General features: G+C 50.4%; 1 protein-coding gene across 1 annotated transcript in view; it reads left to right on the top strand.

Annotated features, from left to right (window-relative positions):
• The first annotated feature begins 5,070 nt into the window (after nt 1-5,070).
• The window catches only part of ADAMTS2 (ADAM metallopeptidase with thrombospondin type 1 motif 2), a 285,590-nt gene continuing 271,038 nt past the window's right edge, over nt 5,071-19,622 (top strand). Inside the window, exons 1-2 of the mRNA XM_070417030.1 lie at nt 5,071-5,182; nt 5,639-6,033. Coding sequence (XP_070273131.1) covers nt 5,071-5,182; nt 5,639-6,033 — 507 coding nt within the window. The remainder of the gene's footprint in view (nt 5,183-5,638; nt 6,034-19,622) is intronic.

Below are 19,622 nucleotides of genomic sequence, written 5' to 3'. Positions count from 1 at the left end.
ACCTGGGACTGTGATACACTTATAAATGGGCACTGAGATTTCATTTGGAAATATAGGCAAATGAGGTGCTGGGGTCTGGGGTCATGGGGCTGAACCCTAACATTCATTGTGTCCCAGAGAGTTAATCCAGGTTTGTCTCAGTAATAGCCCCTGCCCCTAGTTAGCAGCTGGTTCAGCAATGATCATATGACCCAACTTTGGCCCATAGACAAGAGGGAGTCATTCAGCCCTTCTAGGAGAGGGCAGAAAACCTGTATGTGGTCTGGCTATTCTTCTACTTCAAGCATGTCAAACTCGCTGCCAGCGGGCCTCATGCCTCATTTATTTAAATGAGGCACATGGCCCACCGGTCATGAGTTTGACATGCTTGTCTAGTCCAGGTCACAGACCTAGGTGGCAGATTGAACTCTGGAGTTGTCATACTTGCAGACCTGGTATGTGACATCATGCATTTTCTTATGTTTAAGGTGGCTGTGTTACTAGCAGCCAAGGTTATCTTAAGAGACCCACAGGCCTTTCTCAGATGGCCCTACTGACTTCTGTGAGAGGTTAGGCACAGGTGGACCCAGGGGCCTAGATCCAGATACAAGTGGGCCCAGGACAGTACTCCCTGCTACACCCAGACAATCCCTTGAAAATTTGAGGGCCTCTCCCTCTCTGCTAAGCTGAGCATAGGTGCAAATGGACAGTTACTTATAGCTTGTGTTGACTGCTCCCTTAGCCTCCAAACTGCAAGTACTTTGTCTTTCAATTCCAGGCAGAACTGATTCCAATAGTGGTAGGACAACTCTGTGTGAAACATGGCAATGAAAAAAATTGCTGCCTAGAAACACCTACGTTTTTCCTGTTTTGCCTGACACAGCTCCTTGTCAGGGTGTGTGTGTGGAGGGATGCTCAAAAAACAGCAAGAACCCCCTGAAGTCCATCTGGCTGCCATGTTCTGTTCAATCAGCATTCCCCTGATATATTGCTTACCAAGGCCACTCCTGGCCAGGATTCTGTCAGTGTATCTAAGGAGGCCACTGTGACTGCTGTTTGCCAACAGTGGAGGAGGACAGAGTTGCTGTCTTTATAGGTCCCTTGACAAGGTCACTAAGACCTTACAGTTTCTTATCCACTGAATCCAGGTCCCCAGGGGGCTGGAAGAGTCTAGGTCCATCCTCCAACTGCTCCCAGCTTGCTTGTCTAGAGGGAGGACAGTAAAACCTCACTGCCTCCTTCTGGTCTGCTTATAGCATGCAGTGAGGGAAGGACCTGCCAAAGATTGTGACCTGATCAAAGGGCAGAAGGACTTCTGGTTTCTGTGTGGCCACCAGGGGCAGATGACTCTGATGAAGCCTGTGCTGGCACATGTGGCCTGGAAGCTAGGGGTGGAGCAGAGAGCCCTTCCCCTCCCTTCAGACTATGGCAGAGCTCCATTCCCAATGAGAGCTGGGGAGGGCATAGAGGAAAACATTGTTTTTTCTTAATGTCCCTGCTCTTAGGCATGCATGGTAATTTTTGACACCCAAGATGACCATGTTAGACCCCCATCTCTTTCTGTACCTCACATCCTTGGGAAGCTTTTTAGGGGGAAGAAGGCCCAAGCTCATCCTGAATTGTCCTCATCTCTCCCCCTCAACATGCAGCTGTTCTAGATTCGGGTTGTAACTCCAGGCCTTCAGGGACCATGCTAGTAACAAACCTGAGCAATAGGCAGATGGAGGACAATATCAAGCAAGAGAGTAGAAGCCAGACCTAAAGACATTTAAGTTCAACTCAAAGCAAACACATATAACACACACAAAGCAAGTGTTGGAGCTGAGTTGGCCTGTAGTCTTTGGGGTCTAGAATGAATAAATAGATGAGCAAGAAATGAGGAAGAGGTGGACCTGAGGGAGAGGCAAGGACCAGTGGCTGGAGCAGCATTTTCTAGAAAAGGAAGAGGAGAGATATGAGCCATGGAGATGTGAAGAAGTAGGTGTCTGTTTGTTGTTGTTTGTAGTTGAGGACAGGTGATCACAAAGCTGGGAGAAGCCCGTAAGGACCCCCTGTATGGAGGATTCAACCATACATTTTGATGGATGTTTGCCCAATTCATCCACTCCTCCATGCAGAGTGTCATTGTGGGGACTAAAAGATGGGTTGGTCAAGAGCAGTGGTCTGCTTCCCACTCATGGGGAATCTCTATCTGGGTGGAGTCCCAGAAACCTGGGGGTGATGTGGGCAGGAACAGGTGCCAGGGGTGATGCAGGTGTGTCAGGGAGACAAAGCCTCTTTACAAAAAATATCCTAGAACAGGTATTCCCAAGTGTGTAGATAATATCGTACATGGACCTATTAGGACAATTCATGTATCACCCAGTGAGTGTCACTCCTTCTCACTTTTCCTTTTGCCCTTCTCATTGCATCAAAGGGAAGGTCCCTGCTCTTGCTCATCTGTCTCATCACTTTCCCAACTCTTGCTAATAAGTTTCAGCATCAGTGCCTTTTGCAGCGAGCAGTATCTAGAATTTGACATAAAATATTTTTTTCATTTTATTTATTTTTGACAGATACTTTTGATTTATGGAGAAATGTTGGCTTTTCATTCAGTGATTTAAAGTATCCTTTAAAAATTTAAGTTCAGGATGAAGTACTAAATAAAGAAATAATGATGGTAGTGAGAAGAGGATTGAGGTAATGCCATCAGCCTGGCAGGGAAGTGTGTGAGATTATAGAACATGACCCTTGAAGACTGTGAGGCCGCTAGTTGGGTGTCATTCATCCTTCGAGGAGCACAAAAGCACAACCACCACCAAGAGGAATGAGTGGAAGAATGCCATAGGTTCTAAAACATTGCTGGACTCCCTCAGCCTTCAGGATTCAACCCATGCTGCTTCTTACAGGAAGTCCTCCAGGATGGCTGGCTCTGGAGTGATCTCTTTTTCCATGCACCGATCACCATCCACCTTTCTCTGGAACCAGCTGTGTTTGCAGAGGTCACAATAGTAGATGCTTCCTGGGGATAAGGGAAGGGAACCTACAGCAAGCTGCAAGGCATATGTCCCATTTAAGGATTAATAGCAGAAATGTGGGCCCAGTGTGACCACATGTTCCAATTTCTCAAGAAAAGTCAGATATCTAAGTTCTTATGTGAAATTTCACTATTTTTAATGTTCACAATAAATGTTCACCATGCCTGCACCATCAGATGACACAGAGGGAAGCTCGCCGGTGAAGATGGCCATCAAGTTGCAGTGCCCTCAAGCCCAGGTCCTGAAAATGAAGGAACTGAGGAGACGAAACCACAGCTAAAGCAGGTTGTAAAAGTCATGTGTTTCCCTATAAGACCCGACCCTCCTGGCTGGCAAGGGGGCCCTGCGGGACCAGAGCCAACCCCAAAGTCCTGGTTACACAGGCCTGGAGCACTGTGAATGAGATCCAAAGAGACAGGAATGGGGCAGAAATCTGGGATCACACAGCAGAGATGTTCCAATAGACACATGCCTGGAAGGAGGTTCTCAGGCAGGACCTGGGAAGAAAGGTCACTGTGTTGGGGGCAGCAGGCCTGGTAGGAGAGTGACTCCAGGCTCAAAACCTTGCTGGAGACGAGAGATTCCAACTGGCAATGGCCTTTGACGGCAGACTTGATACAGGATGGAGACGTATGCCTGGTATTCTGAATTGGAAAAGGTGAGTAGAGAGTAGAAAGGTTATTTTAAGCGGGGCCTGGAGGAGAGGAAAGTCCAGGAGGCTAAATGCCCACCTGGGATTCAGGACAGGTGAGGGCTGCAACTCTGCCAGTGCTCTAGGAAGGAGGGCCAGATCTGGCTGGAGGAGGCTGTGTTCTCAGGTTCCAAAGGAGGGGTTGGGAGGCAGATGGAGGGAGACAGAGACTTCAGGCAGAAAGAAGGTGGGGATTGAGGGTATCTTGCCTCTATCTGGAAGGATAAAAGTTGATCTTTGGGATAGCCCCTGCAGTGAGTGCACCCTTAGGTAAAAGCATCTTCTGGCCTCTGAGGTCTCCATCTCAGGTCTTCCCCACCTTCCCCACCCCCTTCCTGAACCCTGTCCTGCCCCAGGGCGCAAAAATAGGGCCAAGCTGTCTCTTGAACCCCATGGCTCACTGGTGGGCCCCAAGAAGGATTCTCTGAATGGGGATGCTGGGGGCGGGGGGGGGGGGGGCACGCTCCTTCCAGGCAGTGTACCACAAGGGCGCGGGGCAAGCCGAGTGTGGCCAGCGGCTGGGATCCCAGGTGCTACTCTGCCGCCGCCGCCGGGTGTCTCTGCTTCGCTGCGAGAGGGCGGCGGCGGCCCCGCCAAGAAGCGCCGGGTCACCGCAGGCTGAGGCGCCCGCCGTCCCCGCCCTCCCTGCGTTCTCCTTCTCCCTCCCGCCTGCCCGCCTCCCTCGCACGCTCCTTCCCTCTCCCCGCCTCTCCTCAGAGCTCCCCGCCCTCCCCTGCGCGCCTCGCCTCCTCCGCCCAGCGCCCTGCGGTGCTGCAGCTGCCGGGGGCTCCAGCTGCCCCAGATGTGGGCTGGGCAGAGCGCGGGGAACTTTCGCGCCGGCTGCGAGTGCGGGGCCCGGCTACGGTCCGGCTGCCATGGATTCGCCAGCTGGCGCCCTTCGCTGCCTGCTCTGCCTTTCACCGCTCCTGCTGCTGCTGCTGCTGCTGCCGCCGCCACCGCCGCCCGCAGACGCCTGGCTCGCTGCTGCTGCCGACCCCCCAGGTAGGGGCGGCCCGCCCCCACCCCTACGACCCCCATTGGCCGGCCCCGCCCCGTCCCGCGCGCCTCCCCCCTCCCCCCTCCCCCTTGTACCAGGAGCGTCCTGCTGGACTTGGGCAAACTCCGAGCGCCCCATCAGGGGCCAAGTTGTCCAACTTCGGGCCGGATTGGTCGCGCAGGGGGCGCCCCTCGCGGCGCACCCGGACTCCTCGGGCCGTGGGGAGCTTGGAGCCCTCGCGGCGCTCCAGACGGACGTTGAGCGTGGCGGTGGAGGGCCAGAAATGCCCCGCGGCGCAATCTCCTAGAGCCTGCCCCAGCGGGTCCTGGGGAGCCAGGGCCATGCTGCTCCTGGGCTGGCGTCCGGGGATGCTCCGGAGGAGCCGAATGCCGACCGCGCCTGGGGCCCTGAGGATCGTTTGGGACGCCTCAAAGGGGATCCCCGAAGATCCGAGGGACCCTGCTCCACCCCTCCGGGGACGGGATACTGTCATCAGAGGTCGCCTGTGCCAGGGGAGCCGAGTCCTCGCCGCCCCAGGGGCCACTGAAGGGTGGAGGCTCGCGGGGGGGGGGGGGGGGGTGGCGGGGAGGGGACGACAACCGGGAATGGCTTCGGAGCGGCCCACATCCTGCCAAGGACGGTAGGTTCACGGTGGCGGGGACGCTCTGAGGTGGCTGTCCCCTGGGGAACTGTGAGGAGCCCGCGGAGCCTCAACCCAGATGGGGCAAGGGGAATGATCTTGGCTTGCAGGGTCCCAGAGCGGGACCGCCCGGGCGGCGGTATTAACTACCCTTCCTGGTTGGCAGATGCAGGGGAGGTGCAGGCTAGTTTCTGAGGGTTGCCTGGAGGAATGTCCTTCCCTTCGCATTGGGGGCGGGACTGGGGGTGATGCGGGCTCAGCAGGGCTTGGGAGCTCCCAGGTCCCGGCGGCTCCAATGCTCCTTCCCATTGCAGGCGGACCCGTGGGGCACGGAGCCGAGCGCATCCTGGCGGTGCCCGTACGCACTGACGCCCAGGGCCGCTTGGTGTCTCGCGTGGTGTCGGTGACGACGGCCCAGGCCGGGGTTCGGGCCCGCAGGGCTGCCACCGCCCAGACCTTGGGCTTCCCTGGAGGCAGTGAGGAGGACCCTGACCGCCGCCTATTCTACAACATCACTGTCTTCAGCCGAGACCTGCACCTGCGGCTGCAGCCCAACTCTCGCCTTGTGGCGCCCGGGGCCACAGTGGAGTGGCAGGGTGAGTCGGGCACCACTCGCGTGGAGCCCCTGCTTGGAACCTGCCTCTACATTGGAGACGTGGCTGGCGTGAGTGAAGCCTCCTCCGTGGCGCTCAGCACCTGCGATGGGCTGGTGAGTAGGCACTTCTCCACCCCTTTCTGTCCATGGCTCTTGCCTGAGCTTCAGAAGCCTGTTACCTGGGTGTCCCCTGGGAGGGCAGGGCCTGCATTGAGGACCTTCTCTGCTTAGGGACCACAGGGCATACACTGAGGGGGTGGCTGGATTGAAGGGGTTGGCTGGAAGGCAAGTTATTTTGATTGACGGTTGAGGGGTGATTTATGCAGGAGAAGGCCCAGGGTCTCCAAAGGGCTGGTCAAGTAGCCATGTGTCTCCTTTAGGCCTGCAGGCACAGGTGTGTATATGTCTGTGAGTGTGTGCACATGTGTTTGGAATGTTGATGTGTACACGTGAATATGCCCTTGTGTGTCTTGTGCACATGTGTATCCGTAGGGTTCTGCTCATTTGTGTGTCAGTTGAGCGTGTGCCCTGTGCATTTTAGTATGTGTCATATGTGTGGAGGGCACAGGTACTGGCAGTCAGTCTCCTTGTCTCTGTGTATGCAGGTGGTCCCAGCCCAGGGGGCAGGCAGTGATGCTGAAATGCCCAGTTATACTCTGCCCCCTGGCTGACTGGCACCCACTGATTTTTATGCTGTGGGTTCCTGTGAACTTAAGCTGGCTATTTGAAAAATGTTTTCTCTCTCTATTAGAACCAAGGGGAACATTGGGAAATGCAGGCTCTGGTGCCCATGGGCAGCCCCTGAAGGACAGGAGAGAGGCTGGGGGAGGTCCCCTCCTGAGGCTGCCTGGGGGTTCCTGGAGCCCTGGAAAGTTCTCCTATTTTGGGGGGCCCAGAGGGACCATGGCTTGACATAAGAGCCTTGGAGGAAGCCTGGGTCAATGCTCAGGGAGGAGGCTGACATTGGCAGTGTTCTGTCCCGCCACCCAGGGACCTGGCACACAGCAGAAGCCACTGCAGTTTTCTATTTTGGATAGGATGTGTGGTGGTCAGGCTGGCTGTGCTAGCAAGTCATCTAGACCGCCCACCAAGGGTTCTGCTCTAATTGCAGCTCAGAAGACTCCTGCTCCCAGGGAGTGGCTGCTCTCCCAGCCCTGCAGCCCCTGTCCTCAGGTTCATCCTGTTAGCTACAGAGCCAGCAATTACTCCAGAGCCCCACAACCGCTGGTATTCTTTTTATGGAGACACAGGAAATGTCACTTGTTGCTTCAGAAAATCACTGCCTTTGGTTAGAACCTGGGCGTATTGCAGACAACTGTCAATGTCCTTGGAGGAGTTGGGTTAACATGGTGCAGCCCTCTATGTCCAGTTGTCTCTGAGGATGTCCTGGGGCTCACGGGTGTGCCTCATTTTACTCTAGAGGTGAATCACCTAAATTAGAGGAAATAGATCCTGGGGACTTCAGGATGGGGTGGGTGGGCTGGGAAGGGTGACATGGATGCATTTGTTGGTGGACCAACTTCCGTGTACTGGTTAATTCCCAATGGAAAGCATTTTAGGGATACTTTTTCATTGTATCATTCATTCATCTGGTCAGTGATTCATTTGTTTAACCAGCACCTCTAGTGCTCTAGTGTGTTTTTCTATTGTGCTGGTCAGAAATAGGTCTGGCCTGGTGTCCCTCTGGGTCTCACACACTCAGGGCAGTTGATAGGCTGAGGAGCACTCTTGCTGGGGCCTGAAAACATACTCCTGGAGGCTACTTGAAGAATGCTTTGTTGGTAGGCAGCCACACAGGTTGGCAATCCTAGCAGAGAGAAGAGGTACCAGGTGTGCCTTGGCCCAATCAGGATAGGCAGATGTCCTGGACATGCTTGCAGGGCTGAAACGAAGACTGAAGTTGGAAGAGGGGCTGGGACCTCCCAGAATGGCCTTGAATGCTGTCAGTGAAATGGCCTGGAGATAGTGGGGCAGCATCATGACTTCTTTTCTTTTTCTTTCTCTTTGCTGTGTGCAACTGTTCTGATTTTATACCAATTAATTTCTTAACCTTTAAAGTCTCTCTGTGCATCAATGATAGGCTCATATGCTAAGGGCTTCATGCATCATGTGTCTGGTCCTCAACAGTGACCCTGCAGGAGAAGGGTCTTCATGCCTGGTTTACATCTGGGCAGCTGAGGCTCAGCCCTTGATGGCAGGAGTCTGGCTTGGTTCTCTCCAGCTCTTCTTCCATGGTGCTCCCAAGTCTGGTGGGTGAAAGACACTGATATATGATCCAAGGTGTACTTCCTGTGCACGCTCCTCAGTAGGTCTTCTACGGCTAAGTGCACAGCATCCCTGGCTCTAAACCAACATGCCTCATGTAGCCCCTTCCTGGGCAGCTCTTGCTCTTCCTTCATTGGTAGTGAAACATGCCCAAGCAAGTGTGGTGCAGATCACACTTGTTAAAATACAGATTCTGATTCAGTACCCATGCACCCTCCCTACCTTCCTTCTTTTTCCCCACCTCCCAGGTTCTGAGCTTCTCATGAGCTCCCTGGTTGATGCTCCTTGGCCTCAGACTACACTTTCAGAAGCAAGGCTCTACAGCCCAAATTCTGCAAGAGAGCTCGGTGGGTTTACACTTTAAGTTGATCTGAGCAAATAGGGTTCAGTGGACCACCAGTGTGGGAAATACTGGGCCTTGCATTCACCTGGGAGATTCAAGGGGCCCATGGGACTCTTGGAGAATTTCTGTAATAAAGAAACATTTTGAACTCTGTGAATCCAGCACTTTCACACAGATGGAACCAGGGAACCCTGCTCTGCAGAACATGTGGAACTAGCTTTCCTAGAAGACATGGAAAAACCATGGAGCAGGGCTCAGCGAGCAGCTGTGGTCTCACAGTTTAAGTTTAGATACTTAGGGGAGCCACAGAACTTTTTAGACCTTTTGTCCTTCCCCTGGATTGGACACACATCTACTTGCCTGTTCCCCTGAGTTTGTTTCTCTACTTTAAAAGAAGGCAGTAGTAGCTTTGTTTACCACAGACAGCAGTCTCCTAATTTATTTAGTACAAATGGATTCTTATGTCACTGTATATGTCAGGCTCCTCTTAGTTACAAGTGACAGAAAACTCAAGTCAGATTAGTTTAAACAGAAATGGGAAGTTATTAGCTCACATAATGGTAAGCCTCAGGCATGACTGGATCCAGGTGCTCCCACCAGGTTATGAAGACACTTGCTGTCTCTTGCCTCAGCACCCATGGCTAGTGTCTGATATGATCTCCATTCTACAGATGAATAAGCTAAGGCTCCAAAGCCAAGACAGCTTGCTGTATTTGTTGGCTTTGTTCTCAGATGGAATCCTCTGTGGCAAGTCAAGGGGCTTCAGCAGTGCCAGACTGACATCATTTTCTGATTATTCCAGCTGAGTCCTGAAATGTCACTCTGGCCAACCTGGCATCAGATGCTCCAATGAGAATCAGGACATGGGGTTTGCAGAACCCCATAGATGGAGAATATAAGAGGTGTTGCTCCCCCAAATGATATGAGGTTGGGACCCTGGGCCTGCCAATATGCAAATTTTATTGGAGTCAGGTAGAGATGGAGACTCAAGAAATGCCAGATGGCCCAGTCAGTGTGGCTCAGTGGTTGTGCGTCGACCCAGAACCAGGAGGTCACGATTTGTTCCTGGTCAGGGCACATGCCTTGGTTGCAGGCTTGATTCCCAGTAAGAGGCAGCCTATCAGTAATTTACTTTCATCATTGATGTTTCTATATCTCTCTGAAATCAATAAAAACATTTATTTTAAAGAGAAATGCCAGATGAAGACTTGCTTCATAAGACATTGAGCCCTTTATTTTCAGAGAGGCTGAGAAATGGAAAGTGCTCAGGTTCTTTCATAGCCACTGTACAGACGTTGTTCATAATATTTACAGGAAAAAGGTTAAAGTTTGCCTTTTCATGATGCCTGAGGAAATACTGCTTAACACGGGGTTCCTGTACATCCTGTTGCTATGGAAGACTTTTCTGGCACTTCTTGGGCCACAGGACAGGTGTGCTGGTCTCACATCATCCTAATATGCTCATTAAATACCCAATGAGAAGGCTGTTGGCATAAAAAGTAATAATAGTATATCACAGGTCACATGCCCCAACTCTGCACCATGCTCCCAGCTGAGCACCGTATGCAGTTTAATCCTCAGCACCCATGGCTAGTGTCTGATATGATCTCCATTCTACAGTTGAACAAGCTAAGGCTCCAAAGCCAAGACAGCTTGCTTCAAGCTTTGCAGCCACTATTTGTATGCTTGTCTGTCTGACTCCAAGATCATGTTCACCACATTTTATTACCTTTGTTTGCAGACCAACAAAAAGGATAAAAATGAGAGATGCATTTCTTTGAAACATTCCTACCCTTCTTCTTTGACTCCTGGAGGTCTTCTGAGTCAGGGGTGTTGACCATTGTCAGTGAGTGAGTGGGAGCTGGGAGCAGGCCTAGTGGTCAAGTGGCCTACTGATAAGCTACTGACCTGCTCTGCACTCCCTTCAGGCAGCCTGAGTTTTCATGGCTCAGTAATGGCAGTGGGAACACCAGTAGAATAGAAGCACCCTGTCCTCCTTCTGTCCCCTGTCAGTGCAGCTCTGCGGACCACTCCAGCCTGGCATCTCTGACCAGTCAGGGCCAGTGATGGAAACCTCCAAGGGTTGAGTAGTGGGAAATATATAACCTCTGAAACCTTTTCCCATTCTGAAGCCTGAGGAGGGCAGTGTACACCCCCTGTGATTCTGTGATGCAGTGTCCCCTTGTATAGCTGAGATTCAGAGAGGCTGCTGCCTTGTGGGCTGGGACTATCCTGCTGGGCTGCCATCCTTGCCAGGCACCCTCTCTGTTTAGTCTTGCTGGACATTAAGAGTCACTAAGGCTACAGAGAGAAGTCATTCGCTGGCCTAAGAGACCAAGATGCGTTTTATTTTTCATAACAAGGCTGCTGCCTTTGTGACCACATACTCGGCTCCAGCTGGCTCAGATGCTAGAGTGGGGTTGACAGGTGTGGCAGACTTAGGCTGTGGGGCTGGGGATGCAAAGTGTCTGGGACTTGCAGGGCCTTCCTTCTCCCATCCTCCCTTGGCACTAGCTGGAGGACAGTGAGAGGGTCTCAGGCACACCAAAGAAGGGCTGTGGGAACTTCCTGGTTCCCTGGGTGTTGGAGTTCCTCAGGTCAGAGGAGCAGAGGCACCTGCTTAGTCCCTGCTCTTAGCAATCCACACAGTTGCCCAGGGTAGTCACAGTTTCCTCCATGGCTTATTACATTCCTTTTTTAAAACTCATTCATTTTAAGTGACAGAAAATCAGCTTACAATGGATGAAACAAGCAGGGGACATTATAGGGATCCCATCCTTGGGATCCCTAGGAGGGCCAGCTTTAGGCATGGTTGGATCCAGGGGCTTGGGGATGGTTTCAGAACATGCTCTGAGTTTCTTCTTCTCTTCTTCTTTTCTTAACCCTCACCCAAGGACATGTTTATATTGATTTTATAGAGAAAAAGGAAGGAAGGGAAGGAGGGAGGGAGGGGGGGGGGAGAGAGAGAGAGAGAGAGAGAGAGAGAGAGAGAGAGAGAGAGACATCGATCAGTTGCCTCCCATACACATCCCAAATGGGGACCTAATTGCCCTGAGTAGAAATTGAACCTGAAAGCTTTTGGTACAAGGGACAATGCTCCAACTGACTTAGCTACCCAGTCAGGGCTGTCCTGCTTTTCTTGATAGATTGTTGTCCTAGGGAGTGTGGGCTCCTTGCTGCCTCCAATGTTTCTTCAGAGAAGCTGCATTTCTGAGTCTGTTGGCATGTGAAGAACCTGAATGGGCTTTGAGGTCCCCTGAAGGGGCCTTCGCAGGTCAATATGGAATTATTGGGGGCTGTCCTGATAGCAGGATGGTTAGGTGGGCCATGCAGGCAGGGACTATACTGGGGAAATGTCAACTGAAGGCTGTGGTTACCAATTCAATGCCAACGGGGTCCCTGATTTGGGATGCAGTGAGGTGGGGGAGACTATTTGGTGTGCTCAGATGGTAGGAACACTGGGCAAGAGGCAGACTGCTCGATGCAGCTTTTCAGTGAAGCACAGGGAGCAATGATTGTTAGACTCTGTTTATAAATTTGAGCCGAACTAACCATCAGGAGTCCTTAACAGGCACATTCATTCTTAGCATTGACAGGAGCTTGCTGAGAATCCAGCCTTCATCATGGCCACCCCATGCACCTGTCCCCAGGGTATTTGTATCCTTCTGTCTGGCCTCACCATCACGTCTTCTAGGGCAGAGGTTGTCAACCTGTGGGTCGTGACCCCTTTGGGGGTCTAATGACCCTTTCACAGGGGTTACCTAAGACCATTGGAAAACACATATATAATTACATATTGTTTTTGTGATTAATCACTATGCTTTAATTATGTTCAATTTGTAACAATGAAAATACATCCTGCATATCAGATATTTACATTCATAACAGTAGCAAAATTATAGTTATGAAGTAGCAATGAAAATTATTTTATGGTTGGGGGTCACCACAACATGAGGAACTGTATTAAAGGGTCATGGCATTAGGAAGGTTGAGAACCACTGCTCTAGGGGGTGACTTGGTGGAAGGGAAGGGGCTTTCCAGGCACTCTTGCCTGGGGGGGCGGGGAAAGGATGTACACTGGCCAGTGGTTGCCATGGTGGAGGTTGACTTGTCAGAGGTTTGTGCTCCAGGTGGCAGAGCAGCAGCCCGTAGCCCCTACCTGGCTCATGGCAGCCATTGAGAATGGTATAAGTGCGTTTGTGGTCTAAAACCCAGACTCATCTCTTCAGTGAGTAAGGCATGTGAAGGCACTTAGAGAAGTCAAAAATCATAGAGACAAGCAGTAGAGTGGTGGGTGCAGGGGCCTGGGAATGGGGAATTAGTGTTTAATAGGCATAGAGTTTCAGGTTTCCAAGGAGAAAAGAGTTCTGGAGATGGATGGTGGCGATGATTGCACAATATTATGAATATATTTAATAACATTGAACTGTACAATTTAAAAATGATAAAGATGGTAAATTTTATATGCATTTTACCATAATTTAAAAAGACATCTGAGGATTCCTGGGATTGAGTAGGTGATTAAGGGATGGGGTGGTGTCCCTTGAACCTTGTTGGCCCAGCTTCTCCTCCCCTGTGTAACCTTTTTCTCTGGGTGATCAGTGCCTATGGTGACTCCATACCATTCTTGCCCCCAGAGACAGCCTGGTGGGATTGGAAGCAGTCTATTATTTGAAGGTCCCTGCCACATTTCTGAGCTTCACTCTGATTGGACAGGCATAAGTCATGGAACCTTTCCATAGTCACTCACTGTGCCCAGGGATGTGATGTCCTGGTTGGTTGTGGCTTGCGTCACATGCTCCATCCCTACCCAGGAAAGAGATGCTATGGCTCCTCACCTCCAGACTGCTTTGCCAGTGAGGATCCTGCAGAGAGGTGCCTGAGGACTCATGGAAGCCACTGCTATTCCTCTAGAGGAGGCCATCAAAGGGTCATCGTGTGCACTTTCTACCTCTGCTCGCAACATGTGCCCTATCCCTGCAGTTGTCTTGGAAGCCAAACCCTGTTTTCCTCATTTTACAGAGGAAACCCAGGGCTCTCAGATACTCAGATTTACAAGGCTTTCACAGTGTGGGAGGTCACCTTCCCCTTGGAATCCTTTAGGGTAGAGCATAGTGAAGTCTGACTTGGCCTCTCAGGAAGGCCAGCCTTGTTGGTTGCTGGTTTCCAATCCTGAGCCCAGGGCAGCCACCTCTTCAGAGGCCATCCCCTGTCACCTGTTGCCCTCTACTCTGATTCCATTACAGGGCCCTGAGTTTCTAGCACTGATTGCTGAGTGTAATGAAGCTGCTCATTCAGATGTTGGCAGGTTCCAGGTTCCTCCTGCCCGATGGCCAGCCTTGGCTGCCCATTCCTCAGTGTCCCTGGCACTTAGCAGGTGAAGACCCTAACCCAGGGTTAGCTGGGATGTGGGGAAGGCTGGGTCCCACCCATTCCTGCTGTGAGAACCGAAGTACATCAGGTAGCACCACAACAAAGGAGTCATTGAGGGGCTCATTGACCTGAGCAACTGGGGCGCTCAGCATGGAGGCTGGCTTTGGTGCATAATGGTCTTAGCTATGGCTGGGGTCTCCTACTCTGGTCTCTGAGATCTACAGGGGCAGTTGTGTGTGTGGGGCCTCTCTTAGGATGCTGGGTCTGTACTGGCAGGCAGACATGTCATTGTCTCCACTGCCCTCCTCGGCTCAGTCAGCTGAGGGTGGGGAGGTTTCTGTGCTGCTGTCAGAACATACAAGGCTGCAGGGCATATGTGAACACGTGTGCATGTTTGTGCATCTGTACATGGGAGTGCATATGTGTATGTGAAAATGTGTGCATGCAGGCGAATGTGTACACATAAATGTGTGTGTACTTGCATATCTATATGTGGGACATGTGAGCCTGTGCATGTGTGTGTCTTGAGTAGGTGTATATGTGTGTGCATTTAGTGAGTCTGTACATTCTTGTGTGAGTGTGCATGTGTGTGTTCTTGGCAGGGGTTTCTTGCAGGGGAGGGAACTGAGGTGGAGTGGAGGTACTGAGAGGAGAGGAAGACCTCAGTCCTCTGAATTTTGGTACCACCTTAAACTACTCATGGCAGGCACTCTGGAATGAGAGGGCTCAGTTAGGAGCCTCTGGCTTTGCTGTATATGCTTCATACTAAATGTCAGCTGTCCATGGAGTCTGTGGTGCTGTCATTAATATGGAGAAGTTATTACTGAGCCTGGAGCCAGCTCCTTGGACTCATCCATGAATTTTAATTACACTGCACATCTACTCCAGGGCCTGTGGATTGAGGCACTTTTGCTTAGAGGCAGAAGAAACTCTGGCATCTAGGACTCTAGGCCCAGGCAGTGCCAAGAGACCAGGAAGGCTTGGTGCTGCCTACCTGGTTCTGCACACTTCAGTGACTAGCAGTGGACTTAGTGTGGGCTGGAGACTGGAATGTCACACTGTCAGCTCTGCCCCATGCAGCTGGGTGGCCTGGACTAGGGCAGCATCTCCCACTGAACCAAAAGCAAAGAGGTATCCATCCACACCCACCTCTTGGGGTGCTTGGAAGGATGAGTGCATGACAAGCCTTTAGCCCAGGCCAGGGTTTGGGAAATGTTGGCTGTTTCTGTATTTTGGGGGGTCTAAGGTGCCATCAGGGATTGGATATACCAAGAAAGAGGAGATACACCCAGCGCCTTAGCCACAGTCCCACCAGGTGTTGGCACTAGCCACCCTGCCCCTAGTTGCTATAAGCTGTGGCTTGTTTCGCCCACCTCATTCGCTTTGCGTGCTTAGTGCATGACTGGCTTCATCCACTTCTGGGTGTCTTCCTCTCTCTAGTAAAGTAGGAGGTCACCAGGAACATTCCTCACCAAAACCAAACACACTGCTATCTCTGTGCCTTCCTATACATGCCTTTTTCTATCCACACTGTGACTTTTTAAAGATATCTGAGTGGTAAGGGTCTCAAAACAAGAAGCGCTGACCCCGCATATGACTCAGGTGCAGGATAGCAGTACAAAATGCCATGGCCAAATTAGTTGCCTACCAGCCAGTGATAGCCAGCATATGTGGCTGCTAGCAGAGATAAGACTCACTAATTTTATTCCAAGTTCAGATGATAGATGTGGCATATGTGTGTCTTAGAACCTGAACATTCAGTTTTATGATGGTGATGATGATGATGATGATGATGATGATGATGATACAAATGACTTTGGGGCTGAGATTTGACATAAAACTCCCAGGCTGGGCAAACAGGGCAGTGGCAGAAGCCAGCCATTCACACCAAAGGAGCAAGCCCTTGCCCACTGTGGGAGCAGAACATTCAAGCATTCATTTTGAACCAGGGCATTTCTCCTTTGATAGCAGGGATTGAGACCACATGGCAAATAAGATGTATTTTTGTTTCATGCAAGGTTGGTATAAGGCTCAGTAGTGGTCAGTCCAACTGGGACAGAGCTTCTGAAGGTATGAGAAAAAGTGGTTCAAAGCTGTGAACAATAGGAATATACAGTTGACTCTTTTTTAATAAATTTATTGATTTTAGAGAAAGAGGAAGAGGAAGAGAGAAAGAGAGAGAGAGAGAGAGAGAGACATCGATTTGTTGTTCCACTTATTTATGTATTGCTTGGTTGATAGGCCCTGATGGGGGGATGGAACCACAACCTGAGTGTATTGGGACAATGCTCTAACCAATTGAGTTACCCGGCCAGGACCTACAGTTGACTCTTGAACACCTGGTGATTGGGGTGCCCACTGCCCATGCAGTGGAAAAATCTTTGTATGCCTTAAGTTGGCTCTCCACATACACAGATTTCTAACTACCAGTTCACCCTTGAATGATGCAGGTTTGAACTGTGCAGTTCTGAACTGTGCAGGTCAATTGAAAAAATTCCATGGACCCACACAGTTCAAATCCATGTTGTTCAAGGATCAATTGTATATATAAAATGTATTATGCCACATATCATCTCTAGTCAGTTGCAAAGGAAACCTCAGGTTAAGTGATATCACATATAAACTTTATTTTTCTGTCTGCTTGTTCTTGTACCTGCTTTAAAGCTCTCATGTGTTCACCATGAGAGCTTTAAAGCTCTAATATCTAAAGTGTCAGCTTCTTTACAGCTGTGCTGTGGTAGTAGCTATGAACTATGTGAGGCTACTGACTACGTGAAATGTGGCTGGTCTGAGCTGAGAGGTGCTCTGAGAGTAAAATACACAACAGATTTCAAGGAGTTAGTACCAAAAAAAAAGGATATCAAATATTTCATTGGTCATTTTACAGTGTTAATTACAGGCTAAAATGATAATACTTTGGATATATTGGGTTAAATAAGATATATTGCTGAAATAATTTCCCCTGTTTTTTTTTTTTTTTTTTAACCTGGCAACATATGAAGTTCACATTCCATTTCTGTGGGGCAGAGCTGCTTTGAAACATCTGACTGAATACGCCCCTTTTGCTGTTATTCTTTTGCAAAATTTTGTTGACTGGTCACATCTGTTTATTCTTCCAATTGAATTTTAGAATTGTTCTGTCAGCTTGAAAAGATCCCCAGTGAATTTGATTGACATTAAATTAAACTTAGAAACCAATTAAAGCAGGTATTGACATAATTTATATTTGACAGGAACATGGTGTTTTTCAATTCTGTTTTGATGCTGCTCAATGAAGTATTATGCATTTTTTATACAGGTTTCCCATTGTTTTTAATCAGGGTCATTTCAAGGATATTTTTTTCTTTTTGCCATTGTGAATTGAATCATTTCCATCTATTGCTGGTATACAGGAAGGCTATTGATTTTTATATAATTATCTTTTATCAAGCAGCTTGATTGAACTCAGTAATTCCAATATGTCTTTGTGGATTCCATTGGGGTTTCTAGGTATACAGTTGTACTGTCTGAGACAACGATAATTTTGGAGGTTCATTTCCAATCTGCTAGAACCTGCAGGGTAATGTTAAGTAACAGTAGTGGCTTTGCATATCTGCATCTGCACCCAATTCTGGTAGGAACACCCTGGAGTTTCTCTGTTTAATAAAATGCTTGCTTATGGACTAAAATGGATTTCGAGTTTGTAATATCCTCTGAATTCTAGTTTTCTAAGATCCCATTTTTATTAGTAAAGGAGGTGAAATCTAGATAAGTCTAATACCCCACACCAACATCACTGTCCCGCAAAAGCCAAAGACCTTGTAATTCCCAGGGGCTGTGTCTCCTGCTGACCTGAGCCTTGGAGCCCCCCACTTGTCTGCTTGTTGGCCCCAAATGCAAGCCAGCCCCCCGTTTACAGCTGTTGGATCCCACACACAGGAAGCATTAGGGGTGGGGGGAGGAGCTTTGTTTAGGAAGGTGGAGGAGGCTGCCCTGGCAGCTGTTTAGGTGGCTTCCATAGAACAAGGTCTGACTTGGGAGGGCACTGGCACTTTGATGAGCCAGGTTCTCCTCTCTGTGGGTATTCTCCCAAGGGGCAGACCTCCTGAGTCCCCTACTGAATCATTCAAAGACTGTGTCCCCTCATTGAGGCCTAGGACATGTCCACACAGTGTTCCACTGTTACCTTTACTTCCACAGACTTCCAGAAGGTCTTTTCCCAAACAAAGACCATTGCTGCCTTAAAGGAAATCTGTGGCCTGTCCTGCAGCAGATCTGTCTGCCAGTAGACAGGCATGGGATTGGGACAGCTTTGAATAATGCCTGTGCCTAGGCCTTGCCTCATGAGATTCTGATTTCTCATACCTGGTGGGACATGGGGGTGATCTGTATTTTTCAAGAGCCACATGGGAGAGTCTTATGCATGGCAGATGGACACCCACTGACCTAGAGAAAGGTCATGAGGCATGAGGTCAGACAGAACCAGGTTCAGGGCCTGGCTCCCCTCTTGCTGGCCTGTGACCCTCAGTTTCCCTAATTGTAATACTGCCTACCTCAAAGGGTGTGTCCTTGAGGAAATGGAGAAGAATAAAGCTGGCTGGCCTCAGCCCAAAAGAATATCATGGGAAGATGAGAGTGGAATTAGATGCTGGCCCAGAGGAATGGTCAGGCCTCCAGGCAGCCTGGGAGCAGGGAAGCTAACACTGACCCTTTCTGCCCTCTAATTCCTCACCTGCAAATTCAGACCTGGCAGGTGGAGGGCAACCCCCTTGCATTGTCATCCCTGAGGCTGGCTATTCACAAAGCAGGTGCCTGGAACTCAGTGGTCATTGTGCATTGATTCTGTAGACCCTGCCTGGAGGGTAGGGGCAGGGGCCACATCCTCCTGGGTGCTCCTTGGTGTCCCAGCCAGATTCCAGGCATTGTTCTGGGCTTACTAGCCCTGAGCAGAGGCCTGTGCTCCTGGTGCATGGACCTGCACACAGAACACTCAGGGTGAGAAGAGGTCCCCAGCCAGGGCTCAGCTCAGCTCAGCTGACAGAGAAGTCCTATGTTTCCTGAGCAGCCCCCAAATGCAGCTCCAGGGACAACTGTCACAGGGAGGGCTGGGAGGTTGTTGGGGTAGTGCTGGATCCTGGCTTAGAGCCCTCCCTTTCCTTCCCTCTGATGGCCTTCCTTCTCTTCCTCTCTCTTCCCTTCTCCCTGCCTCCCCTATTCCCTCTCTCTCTCCCTTGCTCTCTTCTTCTCTCTCCTCTCCCTTCCCTCCCTCTCCTCCTCTTCCCGCTTTTCTTTTCTCTCTTCATCCTCCTCCTTTCTCTTTTTCTCCTCCCTTCCCCCTTGCCCTCCCCTGTCTGTCCTCCCTTCTTTCCTAGTATGAGTGGACCCCCACCTCTTTGTCCTCCAAGACTCTTCAGCGATCCTTCCTGGGCAGTTGGCTCTTCATTGCTGGCCACACACTCTGCCCAAGCTGTGCCTGCATGTCCCTATTTACACATCACTTCCTTTGACACTCACAAGCACTCACTGCACTCTGGGAATAAGTGGCATCATCCCACAGTACAGGAGGAAATCTGGGCTGGGAGAGAGGGTGTGACCTACCCCAAGTCACACAGAGCTCAGATCCTGGACTCCTTCCACTGCAGCTTGAGCTCTGCACGAAACCTTTGCTATCCTCAGTGGCGCACATCAGTCCCCACTCACATTAGCAGGGTTAATTACTATAGGGGAAGGGGAGTTTCTCCTC

This window comes from Myotis yumanensis, unplaced genomic scaffold (assembly GCF_028538775.1).
Source record: "Myotis yumanensis isolate MYYU_CA2020_CCGP unplaced genomic scaffold, mMyoYum1.0.hap1 SCAF_5, whole genome shotgun sequence".
Classification (NCBI taxonomy): domain Eukaryota; kingdom Metazoa; phylum Chordata; class Mammalia; order Chiroptera; family Vespertilionidae; genus Myotis; species Myotis yumanensis.
The sequence above is the reverse complement of the archived record's forward strand: the minus strand, read 5'-3'. Positions and strand labels throughout refer to the sequence as shown.